At 39.6% G+C, this 26,338-nt stretch overlaps 1 protein-coding gene across 15 annotated transcripts in view; it reads right to left on the reverse strand.

The window, feature by feature from the left end:
* Positions 1-26,338, reverse strand: part of MAST4 (microtubule associated serine/threonine kinase family member 4) — a 562,656-nt gene that overhangs the window by 137,951 nt on the left and 398,367 nt on the right. The window contains exon 1 of one of the 15 annotated variants that reach the window (XM_082457019.1): positions 20,923-21,014. The exons of the other annotated variants lie outside the window; for them this stretch is intronic. Within the exon in view, the coding sequence (XP_082313145.1) occupies positions 20,923-20,960 (38 nt within the window). The 5' untranslated portion in view covers positions 20,961-21,014. Of the gene's footprint in view, positions 1-20,922; positions 21,015-26,338 lie in introns of those variants that run through there. 15 annotated transcript variants of the gene reach the window in all.

Here is a 26,338-nt window from a genome sequence, read left to right on the forward strand (position 1 = left end):
AGCCACCACAATGAGAAGCCTGAACACCGCAACAAAGAGTAGCCCCTGCTCGCTGCAACTAGAGAAAACCCACGCGCAGCAACGAAGACTCAATGGCAGCCAAAAAAAATAATAATAAATAAATAAAATAAATAAATAAATAAATAAATAAAATAAAAATAAAAATACTGCTGGGAATTTCCTGATGGTCCAGTGGTTAGGACACCGCAATTCCACTGCAGGGGTCCTGGCCCAGGTTCGATCCCTGGTCAGGGAACTAAGATCCCACAAGCTGCGCAGCGTGGTAAGTAAGTAAAATAAAATAAAGTAAAATGAAATAAAGTAAAATAAAATAAAATATAAAAACACTGTTCACCACGATTCCCAGGAGGAATGGAGAGAGGTAGAGAGTGATGACAAAGTACCGCGTGACAGGATAGTTTACTGAGATATTAATTTGCGGTATTCCTTCTACTGGAGGAGAATGAAAGGTATGTTTCCTTCCCTCATTCCAAGAAGTCTTTGTGTTCAGAGTCTGGGCTCCTGGGCCTTAGAAGGTCTTCAATAGGCTTTGGTTTCAGGAATGGAAGCAGAAATTAGGAAAAGCCAGAAGGTAAGTCTCACCCGGGCCCTTCCCCCTAAGAACACAAGAGCCTGTGAGTGACGCTCCTACAGGAAATGGGCGGCGAGGAGCTGCCTGAACCTAGAAGACAGGGGTGAGGTTCCCTGAGACCAGGTGGGGAATGGGAGAAGGCACAGGTGTCTGGTGGTGTGAATGGCTAGGACCTGTGTCCACTCCTTTCCAAGGCAGGGCTCCAAGAGGTACATGGTGACGGAGTTAAGAACAGGAGCCATGCTTGCTTTGCCAGTGCCACTTAGAGATGTTCTTGCCCACTGCAGTACAGGCATCCCAAGTACCCGCATCCCAGCTGGGGACAGGCCTCCTCATTTCACGTGGGCTTCGACTAGAAGTAACGCAGATGAGTAGGAAGCCACTGCTGGTTTCCACGTCACTTGACCATATCAGAAAGGCCACATCAAGCAATGTGGTGGCATTGACTGTGGTGATGGTTTCATCGGTGTATACCTAGCTCCAAACTCACCAAGTTTTATACATCAAATATGTACAGCTTTTTGTATGTCAACTCTACCTCAGTAAAGTGATTAAAAACAAAACAAAACAGTTATAGTAGAAAAAACAACGCACCAGATCCCCTTTGGCTGGGAAGTACCAGCCAGTCCTAAGTCACAGCAACCCAAAGCATCAGCTAACTGTCTCTCTCAGGAAACCATCAATAAATGCCATTTTATTATTTTAGCAAAAGCTCAGCCCTCTTCAGAACCTGATTTAAAACACGAAAACAGAAACAAAGCATGGAATGTTGACCATACAGTTTGCTAATGACAGGAATTGTTCACACCCCTTTAATTACAATCCAGTGGCTGCTGGTTGTATAGTCACAGTGGTGCTAATCAAAGCCGGGCCAGGCCCAATTCTAATAGTTATTAATGATGTGGGGAAGACACAGCTAGACTTTGGCGGCCTTGGTCAGCTCGACAAATAGCAAAGCCAAAAGGAGTAAGGTCTCCTTAACTTAAAATGCCAATAAAAGCCCTACGTATAACCCTAGAGTTGCAGAGGTTTGAAAGTGAATGCAGGTCATCTCAATGGTTCCCTCTAAACTAGCAGTCCTTCAGAGGAACCTTTCTTTTGTTTATAAATTCAACCCCTGGAGTTAGAGGAATACACTCATAAATGAAGATTATCCTTTTAGAATATCCACACAGAGCACACAATTTCTGTAGTGGTACACATAATCAGCTACTCTAAAACAACAAAGAACTCTATAGACATCATCTTTTCCCAGCATTTATCGTTAAATATATTCACTCCTCTTAGAGCTTTAATTACTGAATTTATATTCCGGTGGTGGTTACCGTATTGCATTGGAATATTAAGTGTCCCACATTCAATTTGCAGAAAATCTGCAAAGTTGAAGCTGCAATGCAAAACTAACTAGAATCATACTGTCACATGTTAAGAAAGCATAAAGCTCCCAGTATTGGGGTTAGTGATATGGAACGAATCATCTGTTATTACATAGCCTGAGATTTTAGGAAGGTCACCTAGTTCTCACTACAGAACTTGTGGCCACAGAACCGATGAGGGAAAAATTGTAAATTAGGAATCCAGCACCACAGGGAGAACAGAGGGACCTGTGGTTTTGCCATCACTGTTTTGTAACCCTCAAGCTCCACCCAAATGCCCACAAGTATCACTGGGCATGGACCCCATCCATTTCCCTCCTGAGCCTTCTCCAAAGGTCGCAGAAATGCCATACTTCTGCAGTGACAGGGAGCATTTCGGTCAGGTTAGGAGTTCAGGGCCCAGAAAGGATATGTTGCTTTTCAACATCTTACATAAAGCAGCTTAGCAGAAAACATCTGAATAAGCTCTAAGGAACAATTCTAAATTCTCAGGTGTGGCTTCTGATGACACCACAACAAAAGATATAAGCCTTTTAGGTAAGCGGTTTTAAATGAAGAGATTACACGAAGCCAGATAAGGCACTGTATACTTAAGTCACTGGCCAACTGAGGCTTATGCTCTAATCTCTGGTTGGAAATGCGGTCTGGTGTGAAGAGTAAACTACCGTGAAGGGCCTCTTCAACTGAGAACCAAATAAACAGGGTACACCTATGATGAATGTCAATATAATGTAAAAACCTATTCTTAGACTTCATTGTTTATATGCATCTCCAGATGAATATATATGTAGATGAGGATTCACAATGTCATATTATTTGACAATAAACTGATACTTTCCTTTGAAACAAACTTATTTTGCTTATCACAGAAAATGGCTGCAAAAGCAAAGATAAAGGTGACAACTGTAAGGAGAAAACGAAAACAGGCAGACTGTCTTCCCACAGTAGAGTCAAAGGTAATCAGTTCATCATATAGTAAAATCTAGATCATTCTAACATGACAAAATTCACAGGGCACCACGCATCTTTGCTGCGGCATTACAACTTGGCTTAACCAACGTTCATTTATTTTAGAATTGGTTGCTTCACTTATGACTTTGACCAGAAGCTTCTGTTTCTTGGTGGAAAAGCACAGAATATTTTCTAGAATATAACACCACGTCTATGTTGCAATGTATCACAGCAAACTAGCTCAGTCTGATCCTGAGTTTTTTCTCTATGTGTTCTCCCCAAAAAGGAGAGGTATCTGCAACAATCTGAAAAAAGCACAAAGAAATTAAGACCCAAATAAAGTAATGCTCACAACTCCAACAGTTAGCAGAGAACAAAGTTCTACTTTGTTATTTTAATGTTAATAGCTGCCACTTTTTTAAAAGTGCTATCAAGTCAGCATGAGTTTCTTTTTTTAAGGGTGAGTTCACAGTAAAAACTAATTAACTGCCAAGAATGAGATAGGTTTCAAAAATACAATTCTACTTATCAAATGCTGGTTTCCGTTTACTTCCTCTATACATTAACTTTAAGACTGTTCGTTCCTAATCTGAGAATCTGTAAATATGGTTAGACCAGGGCAAAGAATATTTAGGTATTATTTTAAGACACACAATGATTATCTTAAATAATGCTGAATTGAAATTTATCTTGTTTAAGTTGTAAATATGGCCTATCACTTATAATACGTTGAGGTCTGTGCAATACTAGACATGAAAAAACAGCAATAAATCTGAGCTACTATATGGTGTTTGTCGTTGCTACACATATGTGTGTTTTTGTATCTGCGCTTAATAAAATATATAATACATATTGCTTTCTTTTTCTGCAGTTTAGAATTGTATTATTCTCAATAAATTCTTTCACCATCTGCATGAAGTTCTATGGTAAATACCCATTTCACATACTGACATATATGAGTGTGGAGTGAGTAAACCCTCTGGACGGGAATGACAAGACTAAAGCTGAAAGCAACAAAGTCAGGTAAGAAGTAATCCTAATTTTAGTGTTGGTGTGGAATGTTCTACACTACCCGACAGTTAAAATGATGTTTAAACTGGGTTACTCTAAAATGACTCCATGTAGCTCTTCTACTAGGGATTGTAAGCTCCCTGGAGCAAGCATCTTATTCTTTTTGTGACCCTAGTACTATACCTAGCAGAAGGGCACACTTGATTTTAAACCTTGCTGGATAAATGAATAATCTCTAAGAATAAGCTAATAAAAATGAGAAAAGGAAAGTTTTGCTGAAAATGGAACAGTGAGGAGTTTGATCACAGCAAACCCTGGCGTAACAAACCTTCCTTTCTTAAATTAGTAAAAGTTACCATTTTACAGCTTCTCCTCAAAAGCCAAGAATCTTCATTAGAAAGCAGAGATCGTGGGTCAGGACGTACTGAGAGCTATATAAAGTCAGATTCTATCACTGGCCTCCAGGGCTGAATCCAAAACGAACTGCATGTACAACAGAATAATTGACAGATTTAGGTAACTGTAAATATTATAAAAGAACCTATAGGCTAAGGGGTTAAAGTGGCAATGGAGCAAGAGTTTCTGGAAGGGGGACAGATCGCTTTTGACAAATAAGCACACTTTCAATGAAAGTGACAGAAGTAGGTCACAATGAGTAAGTGAATTTTCCACTGACTCATTTCCCCTGTATCATGGGGCAGCAAAGGATACCAGTGATCTAATTCTCCAACTGGAAGAGCTGTACAAATCAGTACTCTAACAAAAGAAGTTGGAATTAATACTGCCTCGGCAGGGAGAACCGCCATCCTGACCTAGGAACAGGTTAACAGGCAGGAAGGTCAAGAGGCCTGACAAATAATATGCACTTAATAAAAATCCTCATGTATTCAGAAAAATCTAACAACGTAGATTGTAAGCACAGGAGAGTAAGGTGATTCCTGTGCTTTCTCCAGCTAAAGATCGATTCAATCAGGTTTAATGGGATTCCACCAATTAACATATTCAGCAAATCTTCACTAAGTCTGCATGCAGTTTTTCAGTTTTTAACTTTGAATGCAAAAAACCTCTATCTTAGGTTTGATAGGAACCCACACTGGCCAATTATTTTTAAATACAAATTCATTTATTTTAGTGCAAATGGAGCATACCATTGTAAATGTCAAACAGTCACCATCCATTATGATAATAGGGCTCAGCCAATCTTACCAACTTATTCAAAGTTCACTGCATGAATGATCAGAGCTCTCAGTCCCCAGACAGACCTTAAAATATGTCCTTATTAAAAAATTCAAAAGCAATAAATCAGGTTAAAGAGGTGACAAGAGATGACCCTCATCTGCCACCTCTTCCAGGAAATGCCCAGTGCTTTCTGCTGGACCAGCCAGAAAGCTGACAGCTTCTCTGCCCGTGCAGAGGACACCAGGATGGGATATGCAAGTACCATGGAGACTGATGGTCTCCATCTACCAGGAACTTACACTGAATTGAAATAATGTGTATATTTTACTCTAGTGGGAGGTCACCCACAGACAAAAGTAAATGCTTTTCTTCACACAGGAAAAAACACTATCCCCATCTGGTAAGAATCCACCCGATGAACATCAGTTTTATTTTTTCCAGTACAGTTAATGAGTTAGGTAGCCTCATCCATACTTTGAACAAAAGTAGTCAAATATTATCAGCCAGTTCTGAAGCACCAGTTGAAGCTATAGGAAAAATAATTTTCACTGTAAAAGCTGACTGGCTTGGGATCAACACTCACGACCTCGGTCTCTTTAGCACAATGCTCTACTGAACCAAGATACAAAATTAAAATATAGCTATTGAGACACCCAAGGCTCTACAAAACGAGACACTGTAAGTGAGTGACACAAACACCAAAGACAGGAAAAGGCTGAGGCAGAGAACATTTACACATTAGGTGCTCCAAATATATAAAGATCATATGGTTTTAATGTTGCAAACTAAAGCCACTTGAAACTACAAAACAGAATGGAGGGGTTTAAAACCACAATCTCATTACCATACACAAAACAGGTCTTATTCCAAATACCATGCCTGGGACTCTGACGACACTACTCTGGAATGCAGATTTACAGTAATGAAAACGTATCTTTTCTGAAATAAAATGTCAATCAGATGATGTGCTTCTGCCCCCAGGGCTATGATTACCCCATCAAGAAGCAAACGGATGAACACATCATTTCATAAGGCTACCCAATAACCATCAGGTGGTCATCTCAGGGCTTTCAATCACTACTAGCCTGGGTCAAGCTGAAGTTCAAAAGGAAAAAACCTAAACCATCAAATATTGCCTCTGAGACTATAAAACAAAAGAGATATGGAATAGAGGTATCATGTCATGAAACTACTAAATTACTTGGGCTTTAATATTGTATTGCCCTGGAAAATTATGTGTTAAATGAAGACCTATAAGTATGTGAATGAATGATATTTATCCACACATACACAAAACACTTAGATAAAAATATACAGTTGACCCTTGAACAACATGGGTTTGAACTGCACAGGTCCACTCACATGTGGATTTTTTTCAATAGTAAATACAACGGTACCACACGATCCCAGTTGGTTGAATCCAGAGATGCAGAACCTTGGATCCAGATGGTTGACTGTAAGTTACAGGTGGATTTTCAACTACTTGGAGTGACAGTGCCCCTACCCACTACCCCTGCATTGTTCAAGGGTCAGCTGTATACTTAATTTGGAATTTGGGTTTACAATTCTCTAACTGTTCCTAAACATACACAGCATTTCACAATGAATTGTGAAATCATAGTAAATTCCACTTTAAACATGTCTGCATTAAAAAATTGTAAATGTAGTACAAAAAATTTCAAAATGTATAAAAACAATGTATGTCTTATTTTCGGATTAATTAGGAACTTTGTACAGACCTGTACACAGCACAAACTTTAAGGCCATTTCAACGATGTGGTTAACAGCAGATTTTAAACTTAACAAGAACAAACATACTTTCCTTACTCCTACCCCTTTCCCCATATGAGGAACCATGCTTTCCTTCTAAAACTTCCACCATTCTGTCCACCTCATTCTTCCTCTATGTGGACTTAGAAATCATACTGCCAACAGAGCACTTTTAAGTGGAAAGTGCTTTTTGTTTCTGTCAAGAAAAATAGAACAAAAAGGCAAAGCAAAACCGAACAATCAAAAAACACTATCATTATGCCATAGAATTTTGCAACTTCAATTTTCTACTCAACTCCTATTGTCTCTTTCCATCCTTATTTCTTTTGTCTTAGAGATAGAATACACAGGATGGTGAGGTTCTCCAAAATACTTTTTTCTTCTGGTTTTATTGAGATATAACTCACACACAGCACTGTGTACGCATAATGTGTACAGCATAAAGATTTGACTTACACATATCATGAAGTGATTATCATAATAAGCTAAGTGAACATGTGAACATCCATTATCTCACATAGGTACAAAATAAAAGAAATAAAAAAAATTTTTTTCTTGTGAAGAGAACTCTTAGGCTTTACTCTCTTAACATCTTTCATATATAACATACAGCAGTGTTCATTACATGTATCATGTTGTACATTATGTCCTTAGTACTTATTTACCTTATAACAGGAAGTATGTACAGTACACTTTGACTACCTTCATCCAATTCACCCTCCCCCTACTCCCCACCTCTGGTAACCACAAATCCCATCTCTTTTTCTGAGTTTGTCTGTTTGTTTTTGAAGTATAATTGACCTATGTTAGTTCCTGTTACACAACATAGTGATTAGATATTTCTATACATTTCAAACTGATCACCATGATAAGTCTACTTACGATGTGTCAACATACAAAGATCTTACATAGTTTTTGATATTTCCCACACTGGATATTTTATACCCGTGACTCATTTATTTTGCAACTGGAAGTCTGTACCTCTTAATCTCCCTCACCTACTTCTTTCCTCATCCCAGTCCCCTCCCCTCTGGCAACCATTTGTTTGTTCTCTGCTATCTATAACTCTGTTTCTTTTTTGTTCATTTCTTTTGTTTTTTAGATTCAACACATAAGTGAAATCATACAGTATTTGTCTTTCTTAGCATAGGAAACTATCAATAAAACAAAAAGGCCACCTACTGAATGGGAGAAGATATTTGTAAATGATATATCCGATAAGGGGTTTATACCCAAAATACAGAAAGAACTCAACATCAAAAAAACAAACAGCTTGATTGAAAAATGGACAGAGGATCTGAATAGATATTTTTCCAAGGAAGACATACAGATGGTCAACAGGCAAATGAAAAGATGCTCACCGTCACTAACCATGAGGGAAATGCAAATCAAAACCACAATGAGATACCCCTTTACACCTGTCAGAATGGCCATCATCAAAAAGACAACAAATAAGAGTTGGTGAGGATGTGGAGAAAAGGGAACCCTCGTGCACTGTTGGTAGGACGTAAATTGGTGCAACCACTATGGAAAACAGTATGGTGATTCTTCAAAAATTTTTAAAAGAACTATCATATGATCCAGCAATTCCACTCCTGGCTATTTATCCAAAGAAAACAAAAACACTAATTCGAAAAAATATAGCATTTCTATGTTCATTGCAGCATTATTTACAATAGTCAAGATATGGACTTTATACAGCACAGGGAACTATACCTTTAAGTTTTCAGAAAAGAATCTGAAAAAGAATATATATATATATATATAACTGAACCACTGTGCTGCACACATGAAACTAACGTAACATTGTAAATCAACTATACTTTGATGAAAATAAAAAATACGGAAGCAACCCAACCTCAGTGCCCATCAACAGATGATAAAGAAGATGTGATTACATATATATATATATATATATATATATATATATATATATATATATATACCATAAAAAAGAATGAAATCTTGCCATTTGTGACAACATAGATGGTCCCCAATATACTTTTTTAAAAAAATAAATTTATTTATTTATTTATTTATTTATGGCTGCGTTGGGTCTTCGTTGCTGCATGCAGGCTTTCTCTGGTTGCGGCGGGTGGGGGCTACTCTTTGTTGTGGTGCGTGGGCTTCTCATTACAGTGGCTTCTCTTTGGTGTGGAGCACGGGCTCTAGGCACGTGGGCTGCAGTAGTTGTGGCACGTGGGCTCAGTAGTTGTGGCTCGTGGTCTTAGTTGCTCTGCGGCATATGGGATCTTCCTGGACCAGGGCTTGTACCCATGTCCCCTGCATTGGCAGGTGGATTCTTAACCACTGTGCCACCAGAGAAGTCCCCTCTACTTTTAACTATAAGGAAAATTCCAGAATTACCATGAAACTTCAGTAGTTATGGATTCTCCTATGACCAAAGAAACTTAGATCTCAAACACTATTCCAAAGTAAAAGAAAACACACATGTCTATGGAAAAGATAAATACATGGTTCTGTGGCTTGTCCTGCATAGAAAACACTACCTAAACCATCTACAAATCATCTCCATTTTGCCTGGGAAAAGACAGGGCCCAAAAGATTAGATTCAGTCCCTGGGTCTAGGCAGCTGTAAATACTTGAGACTCCCGGAAGAGAAATACTCAACACTAAGTAACTTTGGCTCTTGTCATTAATCTTTCTGTGGATGACTCTCAATCCCCAACCTGCAACTCCTTCCTAGTTCCAGACTCTTGTATCCAACAGTCAGCTGCACATCTCCATGTGGGTGTCTACAGAAGCTCCAATTCAGTGAGTCCCCAACTAAAATGACCATCATTACCCAACCTGCCCTGCTTCCTGTGTCTCCAATTTCAGGGATTGGTACCATTACCCTACAGCCTAAAGCAGAAATAAGGGCACAAAACCTTTGGCCTTCCTCACTCTAATCACTCAACTGGTCATCTGGTCCTGTGGGTTTCATCTCCCTTCACCCTCACAGCCCCCAACCTGGTCATGGTATCATCACCATCTCTGACCTGGAAGCTTGCTGAAGCATACTCTAACTGAACTCCCAGCCACCTCCTTGTCCAATTCCAACTCATCCTCCACTGCCAGAAATCTTCCCAATGGGCAAAGGTGATCTTATCACTGCTCTGTGTAAAACCCTTCAGTGGTTCCTCCTGCTCGCAGAGTAAATTCCAGGCTTCTAATTATCACTCTCATCAAATTTTTCAACTCTCACACCAAGGTCTCTTTGTACAGGTATGTGTCTCTTTGCCTGGAATATTCTCTTCCATCTTTCACTAACTAACCAACCTGCTTAACTTTCCTGAAAGCCCACTCTCTGTTACTGTCCCTGAGATGCTCTCAAAACTCTTGTATTCCCACCACCACAACATGGCTAAGAGTGGGTAAGCACAGACATATAATCACACACAGGGCTGTAAATCCTTCTTAATCCTTTGTGTCTTCCTCTCCCTCTACCCACCCCACTGCATTCCCCATGGAACTGCAAGCTTTCAAGAGGGCTGGAACCACCTGCCTCCTTCACCATTGCCTCCCCAGCACAATGCCTGACATAAAGAAGGTGCTCAGCTAATATTTACTGAATTCGTGAACAAAGAGATGCAGAGGATGGAGAGCAGACTGCACCCAGCTCCACAGTCCAAGCCTCATCTCCCAAGTGAAATCTCCCCTGCTTCCAGCACATCTTAAACTCAGACGTCACCACGACAATAGATCTGACACTAAGGGGTGGCTTCCATGAAGTAAGGATGTTTCATACCTGAACTGCTTAAAACAAACTGGGAGTCAAACAACTCCTTCATCCAACTCTCTACTCATTGACAATCCATAAACCTTCTTTGGCCCAAAAACTCTCATGCAGAAAAGGCTTATCATTCTTAGGGAGTGTAGAGCTTCTACTTTCCATGCTGATAGGTCAAGTTTTTATTTGGAATGATCTAAAGAAAAATAGAAAGAGGTTCCCTCATCTTTCATGCAGGTCTATGGGTAGAGGCAACTATGCATTCAGGCACCATATCTAAGACCCCATTACTAAATAGGGTTTCCTTTTGGAGTTATACCATTAGCCCATACAGACCCCGTGAGGTACACAACACATCTGCATTCATCTGTGGGTGTGTACAGGGATATGCACACAGCTAGAGTTAACTTTGCTTCCATGGCACAGTTGGGACTCCTATGAGAATAAAGCATACATGTATGAGCTACTGGTCAAGAAAGATATAATTTACTTTGTTGTTGTTAATAACTATATATTTCAGTTGAGTTCTGTACTACAAATAAATGTGAACAGTAGTCAAACCATCTATCTTAGTACAACATTAAAGTAAAAAACTGCTATATTCTATACTAATTATCTGAATTATATCATTAAATATGTAGATAAATATCCTTACACTTCTTCGGGCAATAACTCTGATAATTTACAATAATTACATAAGCATGCCTTCCTGATGAAGATAACTTTTAATAATCTTATGTACCAACATTAAAATAGGATATATTATAGTTATTCTACTTTTCATATTTAACACGATCTATTTGCATTTTCACAAATAAAGGTAACTGGCTGATTTAAACCCAATTTCTTTTCACAGGGAGTTCATCTGCATTTGCATTCAGAATTAAAATATAAGGTGAAGTCCGAAGATAAGGAGGGCAGGAGTCCTTACCATCCACATCTGTGTCGACTCCGTGAGTCACTGAAAAATGATGGATTGTTTTTCTCATCTCTTTTGAACATAATTCTGTGGTCTCAAGTATTACAGGAGGGAAAAATGTGTCTAAGGGGCTATGATTTACAATTATTCTGTTTCATGCTGATTAGCATAAACGACCATGATAGAAAATTGCATGCAAACCCTAGAAGTCAATAAAAGATATTGATCCACAGCAACACCTGAAGGAGGAAAAATAGCTTACTGCCTATGCTTCAAACTTCCTATCTAATTTGGTAGAGGATCTTTTAACCTGAAAATGAGTCCACGTTTACAAAGCATTTTTATGGTCACATGAATTACCTTTCACACAAGTAAACGGACAGATCAAATCACAACACTTTGCTCTACTCCTAGGTCTGTTAGACTAAGAGTTCGAACCCAGATTAATGCAGAGGCATTTATAATGCAACTGCAAAGCCAAAAAGAATCTCCCTTTCCATCTGCAACCAATATTGTGAAATGATGCTGAATTAGGCAAGTGGTGTGACATGTAAAAGCATTTATAGTTCTCTTCCCCCCCCAAAAAAATAATTTTCTCTCCAAAATGCAAAGTTGAAGGGGGTAGGTAAGTAATGAGAAGAAATGGCTTCCATTTTCTGAAAGAATCAGGATGAGTTTTGCTTGCCACTCCTCTTATGTAGAACATACTTAGACCTTCATGATTAAAACACTTAGAAAGTCTAGGAAAGAAAACAACTTCAAGACAAGTAAATGAGAAGTGTTTTATCACTACTATTCCTTAACTTCTTTTTATTTCAAAGATCTTACTTTCCAGCTGGGCAATACAATTCCAGCCTGGTAAGTAGGTAGGCGCAGCACACGATTTCTGTGTGTTCATGCCCTACTTAATTAGGGGAAGACGTGTGGTTATGACAAAGAGATGGCGATGCTCTGATGGCAAGATGCTGGAAGATACAGGTTCCTCTAATGTAAGTAAAGGACACAGCTTAATACACATGGAACAGGGATACAGTCGCATTCCCACAAGCCCTGGTTTTTGGGTCCCTCCAAAGGGAAACGACCAGGGTGACAATTGTTTCTACTACTCCCGTGTTATTGTTTCCTGAGCTTCCTAGCTACATGCTAAATAAAAGCAACATATGAAACACAGGGAATTTCTCACTGCTTACTTATCACGTAATTACTAGGTGAATCAAAGGTTACTTTTCTGGCATAACATCCCCTTAATTATGCCAGTGCCCCAAATCAGTGTTCTGATAAACTCAAGAGACCGTCTGGGTCAGCCTTTCTCTGTACTACTAGAGTCTAAGCTGCCAGGGATGGCAGTGAGCTTCTGGATCTAGCTATTCCTGACCTCCACAGAATACATGGACATCTAAGAGGCCTATGAATAGAATTTAATGGGTCTACAAACTTGGACTGTTTTGTGGTATTTCACTAACCACAAACTGAAATATATCATTTCCTTCATGTACATTCACAGCATTAGCATTCCTTTTGATTTTGTTGCCAATAGAAATCACATATGTTTTCATATCATGGTACAGTTACTGCAGATACATTAAAAAATCATTTATACTCATTACCACTTCAAAATTATGGTATTTAGTAGACTCACCTCTAGATCTTGATATCTGATGTGCTAGTAAAGAATCACAAAAATCCCCAATATTTAATGTTTTAATGATGAGTTCAATATAACTGGTTTCCTTTATAATTCTATACATTTTATTTTATGCACTTAAAAACATTATTCAGAAAAGTGGTTCAAAGGCTTCACCATACTGCCAACGGAATCCAGGATTTTAAAAACAGGTAAGCAGTAGAGGGCCCAGGAAATCTTGCTAACATCACACAGCTCGTTGGTGGCAGAAATGTGACTAGAAACAAGATCCCGTGACCTCGTTGTTCATAGAGTCCTTTACAGCTGCAGCTTGAAATGACCCAAGTGTGGTCACGTGCCACCATGTAATTGTTGGCTTCTCAAAGATCCTCCTACAAATCTCTAACTAGATCAAGACCCAGAGACTGTAGTTTGCTGGGAAAGATGAGGGATATTTGCTGAAATCCAGATCTATCATATAGAAGTTTTTCTAAGTCTTTTATCTCACTCTTTTTCCAGAGACTGAAGTCACAGCTCTGAGTATGGATTGAAGCTGAGCTGTAAGAAAATATATACGCAATGGAATATGGAACACAGAACACTCATAAATCCTTTAGAATATCTGTTAAAGCTTCGTATTCACGAGAATCCCTAATCTCCACACAGGACATTTCTAATTGAACGATGCCCTTGCTCTATTCAGCCTAGTCCCCACAAACTTCGTATGCCATCTATGAGGTGGCATTTAGGTGACTCCAGGGGTTCATCAATAGCATACCTTGTACCAAAGGGTAGATATGGCTATTTATCAGTGGTCATTTATGAGCCCGCCAAGTACTAGCTGAGGGAGGGGAAATTATCAAACTCAAAAAAAGCTAGTGCTGCCCAAGGTCACAGCATGGAGACTCAATCTTATTTCACATACAAATCAGATCAATTGAAGATGGAAATGCATAATACATTAGACAAACAGTTTCAAACCTTGATAAAAGTAGACCTTGGAATGTGCATTAACAGCAGTTTGCAATCAGTAATGTTTCACATTTGAACATTAAATGTGTTGAGGAGAGAAAACAAATAAAAAAATATCCAATTGCTTTCCTGAAATACTGATGACAGCACAGTAAAAGTTCAGAGCAGTAATAAAACTCCAGGAGTCATTTGCTCCTATAACAGTGTCTTTTACCCTATACCTCACCCCTGCTGCCTGCCTCCCTCTAATTCCCAAGTTCCACAGAAGGAATTTTGATTCTTTTAGAAGCTTTTCATCCTAAAGCATATGCAATGTTCATTCCAGACCTGAATCTGGCAATGATATACCCTCCTGTCATTTTTTTTTTTTTTTTTTGCTAGAGAAAATATGGAACACCAGACCGCCAATCTAGCAATAATGTACCATGTGATATGAGAGTCACAAACTTGGAAGGAACCTCAAGTAGACATAAAAGCTACTTGGCACTATGTATCAAAATTCATAAACATGTTCACGTCACTTTGGCCTAGAAATCTCTCTTCTGGGAATTTATCCTAAGGAAATAGCTCCAAAAGACAGAAAAAGTTGTATGCTCGGATATGCTCACTGTGGAGTGCTTTCATTCAATAAACCTTTATTAAGTGCCTATTATGTGCCAGGCACTAGGCTGGCACAAAGTCTGTGCTTCAAGGCGTTCACAATCAGCTGGGAATTCAGAGAAGTATACATAGAATTATGACATGTTGGGATAAATGCTAACGGGCCTGTACAGAAGCACTAGAAACATTAAAATGTGCTGGAATAGGAAGGCAAAGAGTCAAGGAGGACTTTACAAAATTTTAGATAATGCTTTTAAAATTTATTCCCCATGTTATTTTTAAAGACACAGGGAATGTTAAAATGTTTTAAAAATCCCTTTACTATTCTGTAAAAAGTTCCTCAATACATTTTTAAAAATAAAAAATAACAAGAAAGCCTAACAGCCCTTAAGAGCTTTTAGAGGCCCTCAATCTTTCTCTCAACCACATGTGGGAGGTGGGGTGTAGCCATCGATTGCTAAGTCCTCACTGGGCACATGCTACCAGTCTGTTCCCCGTCTTAGTCTTCTATTACACACCAGGGTGTCCCTCATCAAAACTGCAGAAGAACCCTGAGTTCATTTGGCTTAAAACACAAAACAAAATAAACCCCCAATTTTATCACCCCTGTGAGAACTTTCTCTTTCAAACAGCCCAGGGTCGCTGCAGAAAACTCCTGCTGTAGGAATCCAGAAGGTCCTTTGCTAAAGACAGCATTTATAATGTGTTATGATTTTTAGCGTATTTTGAAATGAAAACAATTCCACAGTTTGAGGGGCTGTGTTGGGAAGCTTTTGAAGAAGTGTAGGTTGGACACACCTACTAATTCATTGGGCGAAATAATTCAAACTAAATTGGACGTGCTGCAATCCAAAGAGCAATGACTTTATTTACACTTGGATTAGAGAAAACTCTATTCCTGTAACGTGCGCGACACCCAATGCAAGTCCAGGCACGCTAGATCCACATCAGGGTGTGGGAGCCATGGAGATGCCTCTCTCAGCATGTTCTGGCCTGAGTCATGGCTCAAGGTTTGGCCAGACTCCAGAAGTGGGCAGGGGCTTTAGAAGAATCACTAGAGAAGGCCACCCCAGAACCACCTTTCTTTAAAGAGTGCCACAGGAAAAGATTGCAGTTGAAATAATCCATGGAAAGAAGGTGAAGTGAACATTTATTGAGTGCCTATAGTTGCGAGGCATTGCCCTAGGTCCTGGTCTGGTAAAGATTTTCTGTAGAGGGCCAGATAGTACAGTACATGTTTTTGGCTTTGCAGGCCAGAGTCTCATGTTACAACTACTGGATTATACTGTTGTAGTACCAGCAGCCATAGACAATATCTAACTGAACTGGTGTCGCTGAGTTCTAATAAAGCTTTATGTATAAAAACAAGTGATAGGCTGGATTTGGCCTATAGAATGTATCTTGTCTATCCCTGATCTAAATGTTTTACAATTTATCTTATTTAAGGCACAAAAAAAGATTTGTTGGCTATTCTTCCTACTTAAAGATGAGGAAACCAAGTATTAGAGGTAAGTTTACCTGCCGAAATCACATGTCTAGCTTGTCACAGAGTCAGAATTCCAACCAAGGTCTCCCTGCCCCAAAGTCTGAACTCTTTCTACTATATGAACAGAGTCTGTTAGGATAAATACAGATAAGGAAGAACAGCCAATGTGAAGGAAAGAGAAAAAAAAGTCAAGTCTAAATCCTTTCTTTCATTTAACATTAACCAATCTATGCCCGACTATGACAGCAAAAATGCTGGTAGACAGAGTTACAGGTAAAACATTCCTCCCAAGAGAAGCTTCTGGAATATTCAGTACTGAACTCCTTCATAACCATAAGGGAAAAGGAAGCAAATTCTGTATTATAATGTGTCAGATTATGGCAAAGCTATAAGGTGGTCACACTCCTAGAATTCCAAACCGTCCTGAGAGGATTTTGTAAAATAATCTCACTGATATTCATATATTCAGTAATTCATTCATTCCATGCCCAGACAGCACACTTTATAAGTGCTTAAAAAAAGGACATGGTACTTGGAACTTCAGGAACTTTGAGTAGGAGGCAACACACAGCACTAAATAGTTAATCACCTGTTGATATCCATTGCCACTGAGTATGAAAAGAAACTATAGGGGTGATACACACAGCTCAGTGCCTGAAAATCAAGAGGAAACAGGTGATAAATATGAGTGTGCTTCTTCTCCTGGCTGAACCTTATTCAAGGTTCTCCCTCCTCTTATTCCCCTTGAGAAATGAAAGATTCTGTTTTTAACACCGTTGTCCTAATTTGGAACCTGGAGACCAGGTTCCAAGTTGCTTACTAGCTTGAAACTTTGGTACCTAAGCATCAACTTCCTCATCTGACAATGAGGGGGGTTGACAAGATGTTTCTGAAGCCTCTTCCAAGTTAAGGTGTCTATGAATCAGTTTTTTAAAATATGATTCTGTAATGTCCAATTTAAAGTACCCTGGATGAAACTTAGATGTCCAGATATTTTAATCCATGACATAGGTTTTTTACATCTTTTGAGTAAGAAAACGTTTCAATTCTAAAACCGCCTCCCTTAAAAAGCAGAAACTGTCACTTAGAGAGTTGCACAGTTTATTTCCGAAAATTAAATGATGATTTTCCCCAAAGGACAGAGGGGAAAGGAAGATGTGGAGCAGATGGGTTCATTGTTCCCCTATGGAGAAAAAATATTTCTACACCTTGCAAAAATATATTAATTGGCCTGCCATCTGGCAAGCCTGCTCACACACATAAGGGATAAAGTTTAGATCTTGAGGTTTAACATTTAAGCCTGTGGGGAGATGTTAATTGGAATCTGAGTTAGCAGGAATATTTTTAAAGGGAACATTTCAAAAGAGATCTGAATATAGGTGGAAAAAAACAGAACCTAAAATGTGAGACCATCCAAGGTGACATCACAGGTGCCCATGGCCTCACTCCCACTCTGCACCCCAGTGAGCCAGTGTGGACACTCCCACAATTAGGTGAGGCTGTGCATTAGCAGGGCAGCTTTCACAGCATGATTTTGAATGCTTCCCCACAACTTTACAAATAACCCCCCACCCATATCTTCTTGTACATTACAAATATTTTTCAAAATTTCCGGAAATCTTATCATTGTAAAGGTGGGTGTTTAAAAGAACCTCTTTAAGGGAAAAAGAAAGCTCATCAAACAGGAGGTTCAATAAAATATGAGTTTTGTGGTTGTACATGCACACGTGTGCACACATACGCCCAGAAAAAAACACGTGGAAGGATAACCCCATATTTTTCATGGTGGTTATATTTGAGCACTAGAATTTGGGGTCTTTTTTTTAATGGCTGTTCATATTTTCTCCATTCTTTGTCTTAGGCATAAGTTTAAATTTTCTTCTCAAAGCTATATATATTCCACTGAAATTAAAATATAATGAAAAGACATGATAACTTATTTTACAAAGCAAATGAAGTATCTTGAATTTATCTTTTGTAAAATGCATGTGCTGGTCTGTCTTCACTTTCACTGAAAAACTCCATGCTTCCTTCTGGATCTCTATATTTTCCAACAACCATAATCAATGTCTTAAATCACACAGCTTCCACATCTTCCACCTCATGGCTCTGTTTCCTTCCCCAATAAACAACCCCAAATTATTTATAACTATTTCCTGCTAGTAGAATTTGTTTATCTGGTTTCTTAAAACTTCTTCACCTATGTAGCATCAAAGGGACTATTATACACTAAGACTGGACCACACAATTTACGTAGTTAAAGCTTCTCTTTCGAGTATCTCATTCCGATGCCTTTTCCTGGTACCTACTTGACATTACCAACCATGTCATCAAACTATGTGTTAACCATCTTCCTCATCAAAATGATTTTTTAAAAGGATGACACAATGTAACACCGTATCCTGGCTGGCATCCTGGAATAGAAAAAGGACACTGGGGTACAACTAGGCAAAACATAATAAAATATGGAGCTAATTTTTAAAAGGCAGGGGGTGGACAAGGGAGAGCAAAAGAAAACATCTTATTCTAACCCTTTATTAGCATGATCAAACAATCAAAAAGGACCTAAAATTTTCTAAGGTTTCTAAGTTTCTAAAACTTTCTATATCCTAATTGTGGTGATAATTTGTCAAAATTCACAGAACTGCACACCTATAAAGGATAGTTTTACTGTATGTAAACTGTATCTCCACAAACCGTGTCAAAAACAAAACAAAAAAACAAAACAAAGCACATCTAGCTGCCTGGACTTTTTCTAGAGTGAGTAAATTAACGTGGTAAACCCTGTGTCAGTACGAATCTGGATTAGTGGCCGTGAAAAACACCTTCTTCAATATTTAAAAAATAGCACCTGAAGGAAAGACTTTTTTTCACTCCAGCCTTAGTAAGGAGCAGCCATTTCTCAAAAGCAGCTCACATACTGCACCACTGAGAGCTAAGACATGGCCAGTGAAGGATTTTTGTGGTTTAGAGAATTCTGGATGCAATGTTTATGCCTTTTCCATGTTGTAGATTGTTCATACTTTATTCTCATACAGTTGTTTTAAGCATAGCAAAGCAGTCTTAGTTCTCTAAATACAATGATCTTCACAGAGTCTTAAATACTTAAATATGTATTTAAGTCTCATCAAACATCTCTCTAAAAATGTAGTTAGCATTAGCATATTTGTAGTTAGTATTAGCATATTCAAGAGAAATTACTGTAGTTTTAAAATGTGAAGAAGAAGCCTGTAAGCAATTCATCTCTAAAATCCCAACAGCTCTTTCCTGGCATTCACACTGTACCGCCATGTAAGATGCAAGAACTTTTGTCCCTTCTATGAAATGAACTATATATGCTCTACTACAAGATCGGCAAGGATTTTGAGATGAGTGCATAATAAATACACTCACGTGAATGCACAGGATTTCATAATACGTAGAGAGAAATCTCAGCAAAATAAGCATGGGTGCAGTGTAGTGTTATTCATTCAAAAGGCCTGTAAGATAGCAGCTATTCAGAGCTACACCATAAGTGAAACCTCAATTTCAAAAGCACAAGCCCACTCAAATACCATTATAAACTGTGATACTTTACGATGGGGAAATTACAGGAGAATACATATACAATTTCCACTAATGGGAAAGAGAATCAGCAGGTGGCATTTTAAAACAAAGTAAAACCTACTTCTGTTTTTCACTCTCTTCCCTCAGACAGCAGGTGGCATTTCTATAACAAAGATCAAGATTATCAGGGTTCAATGTTACACAAATACCTTTGAATTGCCAGGAGGCTGCTGTATGATAAAAATTAAGTGACTAAAATCTTACTTTACAAATATTATTTTCAATAATTAGAATATTGTTGGAGCTGTATTTCCTTTGGAGGTAGGATAGTGCAGTTACATCTTTATCTGGATTTACCATGTACTACTGGGTAATTTGGGGACAATTAATTAACTTCTCTAAGCCTCAATTTTTTCATCTGTATAACAGGTATTACATATACCATTAAATGAGACAACATACACCAAACTACCTCAACAGATATTCTTCCTCTCCCTCCTCCTATGCTGATGTTGGTGGATCTCCTACTGGTTATTACACGTTACCGTAATTATCTGTCAACATCACTTTCTAACCCCATTAGATTGAGCTACTTGAACAAAAGGACCATGGCATATATATCTTTGTTTCCCAGGTGATAATCATAGTCCTGGTCACATAAAAGGTACTCAATAAATATGTGGTACATAAATGAATAAATAAGGCAATGCGATAAATCCACAGGCTTTGCCCACAGAAGTCAGACAGAGTCAAACTAGGTTATTAGGTTATCAGGTTCCAGAAGGTGATTCAGCCTCATCCATGAGCCACAAAGCAGGAAAAAGGATCACACAAAGATACATAACTCATAAATAAGCCCCTCCAAGTATTTTTAAATGTAATCAACTTCCCATGTTTCAGAGGTTAATCCCTCTTGGCTTCTGGTTTCTCTATTTTTTGGCCCAGTTTATAAACATTTGACTTCTCTTTAGTGCTTTTAAGGCAGCCAAAGACAAGGAATTGAAAGAGAAGCTGCATGGCCTTCAGGACTGGGGGCTGCCCCCTCTCAATCCAATCCCTAATACATCTTATGACTAGAAGGCAAAAACAAAACAAAGCAAAGCAAACCAAAATCATTCCAGTCTAGCATGCCTTAACATAGAGTTTAAGATATATATACACACCTGGAACTTCCCAACAAAATCCATAAATGTTGGGCCATGAATCCCCTCCAAACATGTTAGTTTCTTATTAAATAGATTTGAAATCAAACCTGTTAAGTGGCTGAAGGAGCAGCTACAAGCCACTGCTTGTGGGACACACCTAAAAGAATGGAAGGTTTGAAAAGCGAAGCTTGTTTCCTCGGCTCCAGGCTGGGCATTTCACTTACATGGGAACTAGAAAACTGGCTTAAAATGAGAACTATAATCTTTCTGGAACAATAGGTCATGACGAGCTTCCTTAATGCCAAAATAAGTGTTCAGAAGTGACTTCTGCTAACTGAAAGAAAGTGTAAAGGGCATATATATTTACTCTGGCTTGAATACAACATTTCTGAATATGTCTATCAGTGCCAAGAGTCAGAACGCTTTTCTTTATGGATTTCAAACCTGGGACCCATTAAATGGAATGTTTGTATTCCTCCTGAGGAATGCCATCAGAAAGTTGCATCATATTAATATCTAACCAGTTCAAGTATTTGTACCTTTTGATCCCAAGATCACCCTAGGTCTTACATGAAAAGGTAGAATAATTTTAAGGTTAAGTCTCAGAAGTTAAAATAAACCACAATTTCTCTTGTTTAAAGAGTTTTTTTTTTTTTTTTTTAAAGAAGCCATCAAATGATAAGTAATCAAGAACAATTTCAGAGAAAACTGAAGTCTGCCTGCCAAGAGGGCATCTTGGCAGTAGCGATGCTGTGGTAAAAATGACATCAAAATCACTAAGATCCAAGAACTGCACTGAAGGAAGCAGAGCTCTGATCTCGAGCCTGGATTCCTATGTTAAGGAGGCTTACAGAAACCACTATTGATTTTTCACCTTAAAAATCCTAGCTTTCCATGGCTAACTTATCTAAAATTGACAGGAGTCATCTACTGAGAAAGAATGGCACATACACAAAGTTCACAGGTCATACAGTAAAAATGAGGTAACTTTTACTCCTTACTAATTCTGTGGTCCAAACATCTAACCCCAGACATCAAATGCTAAAACATACAGGAAATTATAATTCATAAACATACAGGAAATTATAATTCATAAACATACAGGAAATTATAATTCATAAACATACAGGAAATTATAATTCATAAACATACAGGAAATTATAATTCATAAACATACAGGAAATTATAATTCATAAACATACAGGCTCATTTTGCAGAATCCTCATCAACTATGACCTAAAGCACCCCTGAACTATCCCATACTCTACCTGTCCCACCATGGCCATTTGAATCAAAAATTAAAAATTCCTTTGCTTGGGGACCTATCGTTTATGGAAAATGCAAATTCACAGCCATCCGTTCAACCTGCCAAGTCAGGTGAGTGTGCCTATCGGCTGTCTTGCCACCTGTCTGCCCTTTGGAGCAGTTAAGCAAGGGTAGGCTAATTTTACAGTGAACTATTTTTTGGATTAGCAAATAATTTGTGTTTATATACGTGGGTCTAGAATGGAGAATACCAAGAGGATAAAATTAACCTTTACCTAGAAAAATAAACTATCTGACGTGGCTTCTATATCTCCAATGCTCAGTGTCTGACGTAGGTAATCTACTGGGAAAAGTCTTCAATTTTTGTATCAGAAATCTTGACATTAGCCAAGTGAAACTAATATTTGTACAGGAGTTATATCTCAAGTTCCAAGATCAACAAGCCACTCCAGATCAGACTTAAGAAATAACATTACATAATAGTCACTTAATGGCCATTGTTTTACAGTAACAAAGGTTTCATTTACCGTATTTCCTAGAGTGCTTTATTCAGCTAGCAGCTTTTCCCATGACAAACATACTTTTTCCCCTTAACCCCTTCATCTACCTGTAAAAGTAAAACATTTAATAACTATAATTTCTAATTAAAAGATACCCATGATATAGCACTTTAAAAGATAGGAATATTAAAGGGACATCGGTGATTTTTACGCAAGCCACAGGTTCAGTGATATTCTTCAGATCTAGTGGTTAAGAAATCTGGCAGTGGCTAGATGATGTAATAGTGACTCTCAAGAGAGATGTCGTAAGGTCCAAGTCAGGGTCCTGAGACATCAACATGCAGTGTAATGTTTAAAATTAGACAGAATAAAGCACGGCAAGAACAGCTTCAGCAAACACTCACAGGGCAAAATGGGCCTGGTGGATCCATCAGTTTTCCTCCCTTTCTGATTCTACCACCCTAGGAGACTTCACCAAGTTTCACCCGTTCCTCATTCCCTCCACCCAGGTGATTCACTCAGAACCTAAAACATTATCTCCAAAAGCTATCTCCTATATGAATTTCCATGTCAGGTTAGAAAGTTTCCAAAGACATGGAGCTCCATATAGATAGATAGATAGATAGATAGATAGATAGATAGATAGATAGATAGATAGATAAGATAGATAGATAGATATAGATAGATATATATATGGATTTTGCCTGCAATTAGTTTCCCAAGAAACCCCAAACTGTAACAAAATCAGAATCACTGATAAATGTAAATTCCGAAGTCAGCAGATTGTAGAAAGTCCCCAGGTTCTATAATAAAGCAAGTGATGGAGGAGCTTAAGATAAGATAAACATTAATGACTGTCTATTCTTCTTACCAATCTACTTTACCTTCAAATGTTGATCAAAGCCTAAATCCTCTGCTTGGGCCTTTTTTCTTTAAAACAAAACAACATGATGTTTCAGTTTGATATTGCTATAATTACCTCTCTAACAAACATATCCAATAACCCTTAGTGTAGCTAAAACTCCCACTGGTCTTCTCACGCTATTAATAAGATTTAAGGTCAATATTTTCAGAATTTAAAGCCAAGTTCACAAGGGAACTTTCCTAACTACCAAGATAGAGGAAAGAAAATAAAGTATCAGAACAAGTATTAATAACCACGTGAACTTCTTATTTAGAGATATTCCTCTAGTTACAAAATGTGCCACGGGTCACTAAAACCAAGTGGCTGCTCGACATCCAAGGCTTCTACCAGTGGAGGTTGACTTTGCTTTTAATAAATGGTTTTACACACTCCCTGTGCCTACTTTCATCCAGGTAGCCCCAGGACCATTTTATTATCTTGGATCTCCTATTAACTTTCAAAGGGATTACTCAGTTACCATGATGTCACTCCCAAATGACTAGGTTACACGTAGTGAAGACAGCTCAGATTAAAAATAGCTTTGTGCGTGCTTACTCACACTGAGAGATGGGTGTGCTGGAGAGTGAGGCAGGGGCTCAGAGCCTCTAGTCCTGAGCTCCCTGAGAAACCAGCCTATTTCCATCTCAGCCTATACAAGGAGGACGCTCCCAGAGTCTTCCGAATAAAGCCCTACCCCAAGCCTTCTCTTCCATGAGCTGTCTCCACACAGGGGAGATTTCTCAACCCCAACGTCTGTCAGTTTTTAGCCCAGAAGGCAGATGGTCTCTATCTTGAGGCTTACGATTCCCCTGTTTTAAAAGTATCACTTGGGCTTCTGATAACAGGATATATGCGTAAAGAGAAGCGAACAGAGCCATGAAAGCATATAACATTCACCCCCCTCACTGTGAACTTACTGACACACATATACCCTTTCCAGCGTCGACCAGGTAGAGCAACAAACAGCCCATGCGTCCCCAGGGAGCATATGCTCCATATTCTAAAGCTTTGTTTTTAATGGACTTCTTTTGAAATCTACTTTTTAAGGTCTCACACATTTTTCTCTCTCATTCCTTTCCTCCTCCCTCTTTCTGCTTCTCTCTCCCCTCACAAAAGACCTACAAATTTAAGGGGCAAAACAAATGATCTGTCATCTCCTGTTGTAAACCCCCCACTAGAAGCTTAAAGCCATATTTCTGAGATGCGCATATTCCGGCTCACATCCTGTGCATCTGGCCAGCCTGAAGACCCGGAGAACACGCTGCTCTGGTGTGCACCAGCCAGGCTCTGCACACAAGTCACTCAGAGAGCTGCTGGGAGCTCCTAACCTGGGGTCTCAGCGTTCTCCGCTCCCCCAGGGGTCTCCCTTATTAGGCTGGGGGAGGGGTGCAGGAGTGAGGGCCTTAGGCACCAGTGCCGATGTCAGAGCTAACTAGAGACAAGATGAGAGGATGACAAGATGAGAGGATGGAAGGGCGAGCCCCGCAGTGATGGGCAGGCCTGTCCCACCTGCGGAAAATGCAGTCCAGAGCATGAAGAAAGGAGAAGGATGAAAGGAAGCAGTTATGAAACAGGCCTGGGCAAAGCAAGGAGTGGGAGGAAACGGGTGCAAAGACTCGGGGAGGGGCAGAGCCTGCAGGTCAGGCGTAGAGAGGATGAGAGCGCGGATGTGAGTGCCAGGTTTCCGCCGCTTGTGGAATAGGCTGGAGGGGCGGGGTGGACCGCGTGCCCTCCCTCCATCTGTACTTGGCTCAGGTTCAGGCTCAGGCAGAGTCAACGAGGGGGCAGGTAGGGGCTAGAGACACTCGAAGCAGCTCCAACTGTAAACATGTCAGAAAGGAGATACTCAGGAGACCGGGGAAAGAACTTGAGCTTCCAGAGGGGAGGGGAAAGGAAGCTGTCATTGCCTATTTGGGTGATGAAGCAGACAGTAAAGTGAGCAACACTGAGTAAGGGGATATGATTCAGGGCAGAGGGCCGACAGGCCAGCTGCGAATGTGCAGAGGCTGGTACACAAGGATGTGTCGCTGCTGTGCTTAGCTACCCACAGAGGGCGGTTGCCACCCATGGTCTCCAATGCCTCACTTCACTCCTGCTGTCCTGGCTCCTCATGCCGCCCCGACCCCGTCCCTCTGCTGCCGGGGTTCACGCTGAAGTCACCAGGACTCCCCAGTCGTCAGACACAATGCACACCACGGTTCATCTCTGTGGAGCGACGGTTGATCATTCTGTCGGGATCTCCGTGAGAACACTCTGCTGGCTTCCTTCCCTCTTACGGGACTCTCCTCCACGCCTCCCTTCCGGTTCCTATCTGCATCTCTGCCCACTCCTTAAATGGGGCATCTTTTAGCTCTCCCACAGATTAATCTAACATATTTCTCATGGTCCTAATGAGGACTCCCAAGCCTATTATTTCTGGTCCAGCCTCCTCGAGTGCCCCGGACCTACCATCCAACTGCCTGCCTTGAGGCTCTTTCTTTCTTGCTGCAGAGCCTTGGCTGTTCCCAGATGCCTGCTCCCAAAGTCTTCCTGCCGATGGCTCTTTCTCATCCTTTAGATCTTCTCTTGAATATTACCTCTTCAAAGACCTTCCCCGACCACGTGATCTAAAGCAGCCCCCGCACTGTCACTCTCTCTTCTCAGCTCTTGCTTACAGCCTTCAGAACACAGTGACCACCACTTGACTTATTTAGATGTTGGTTTATTTGTGAGGCCCAAGCATTCTGTCGGGTTTACCTCTATATCCCTGGCCCAGCACAGGACA

Source organism: Balaenoptera physalus (genome assembly GCF_965194825.1).
Source record: "Balaenoptera physalus genome assembly, chromosome: 3".
NCBI classification, from domain to species: domain Eukaryota; kingdom Metazoa; phylum Chordata; class Mammalia; order Artiodactyla; family Balaenopteridae; genus Balaenoptera; species Balaenoptera physalus.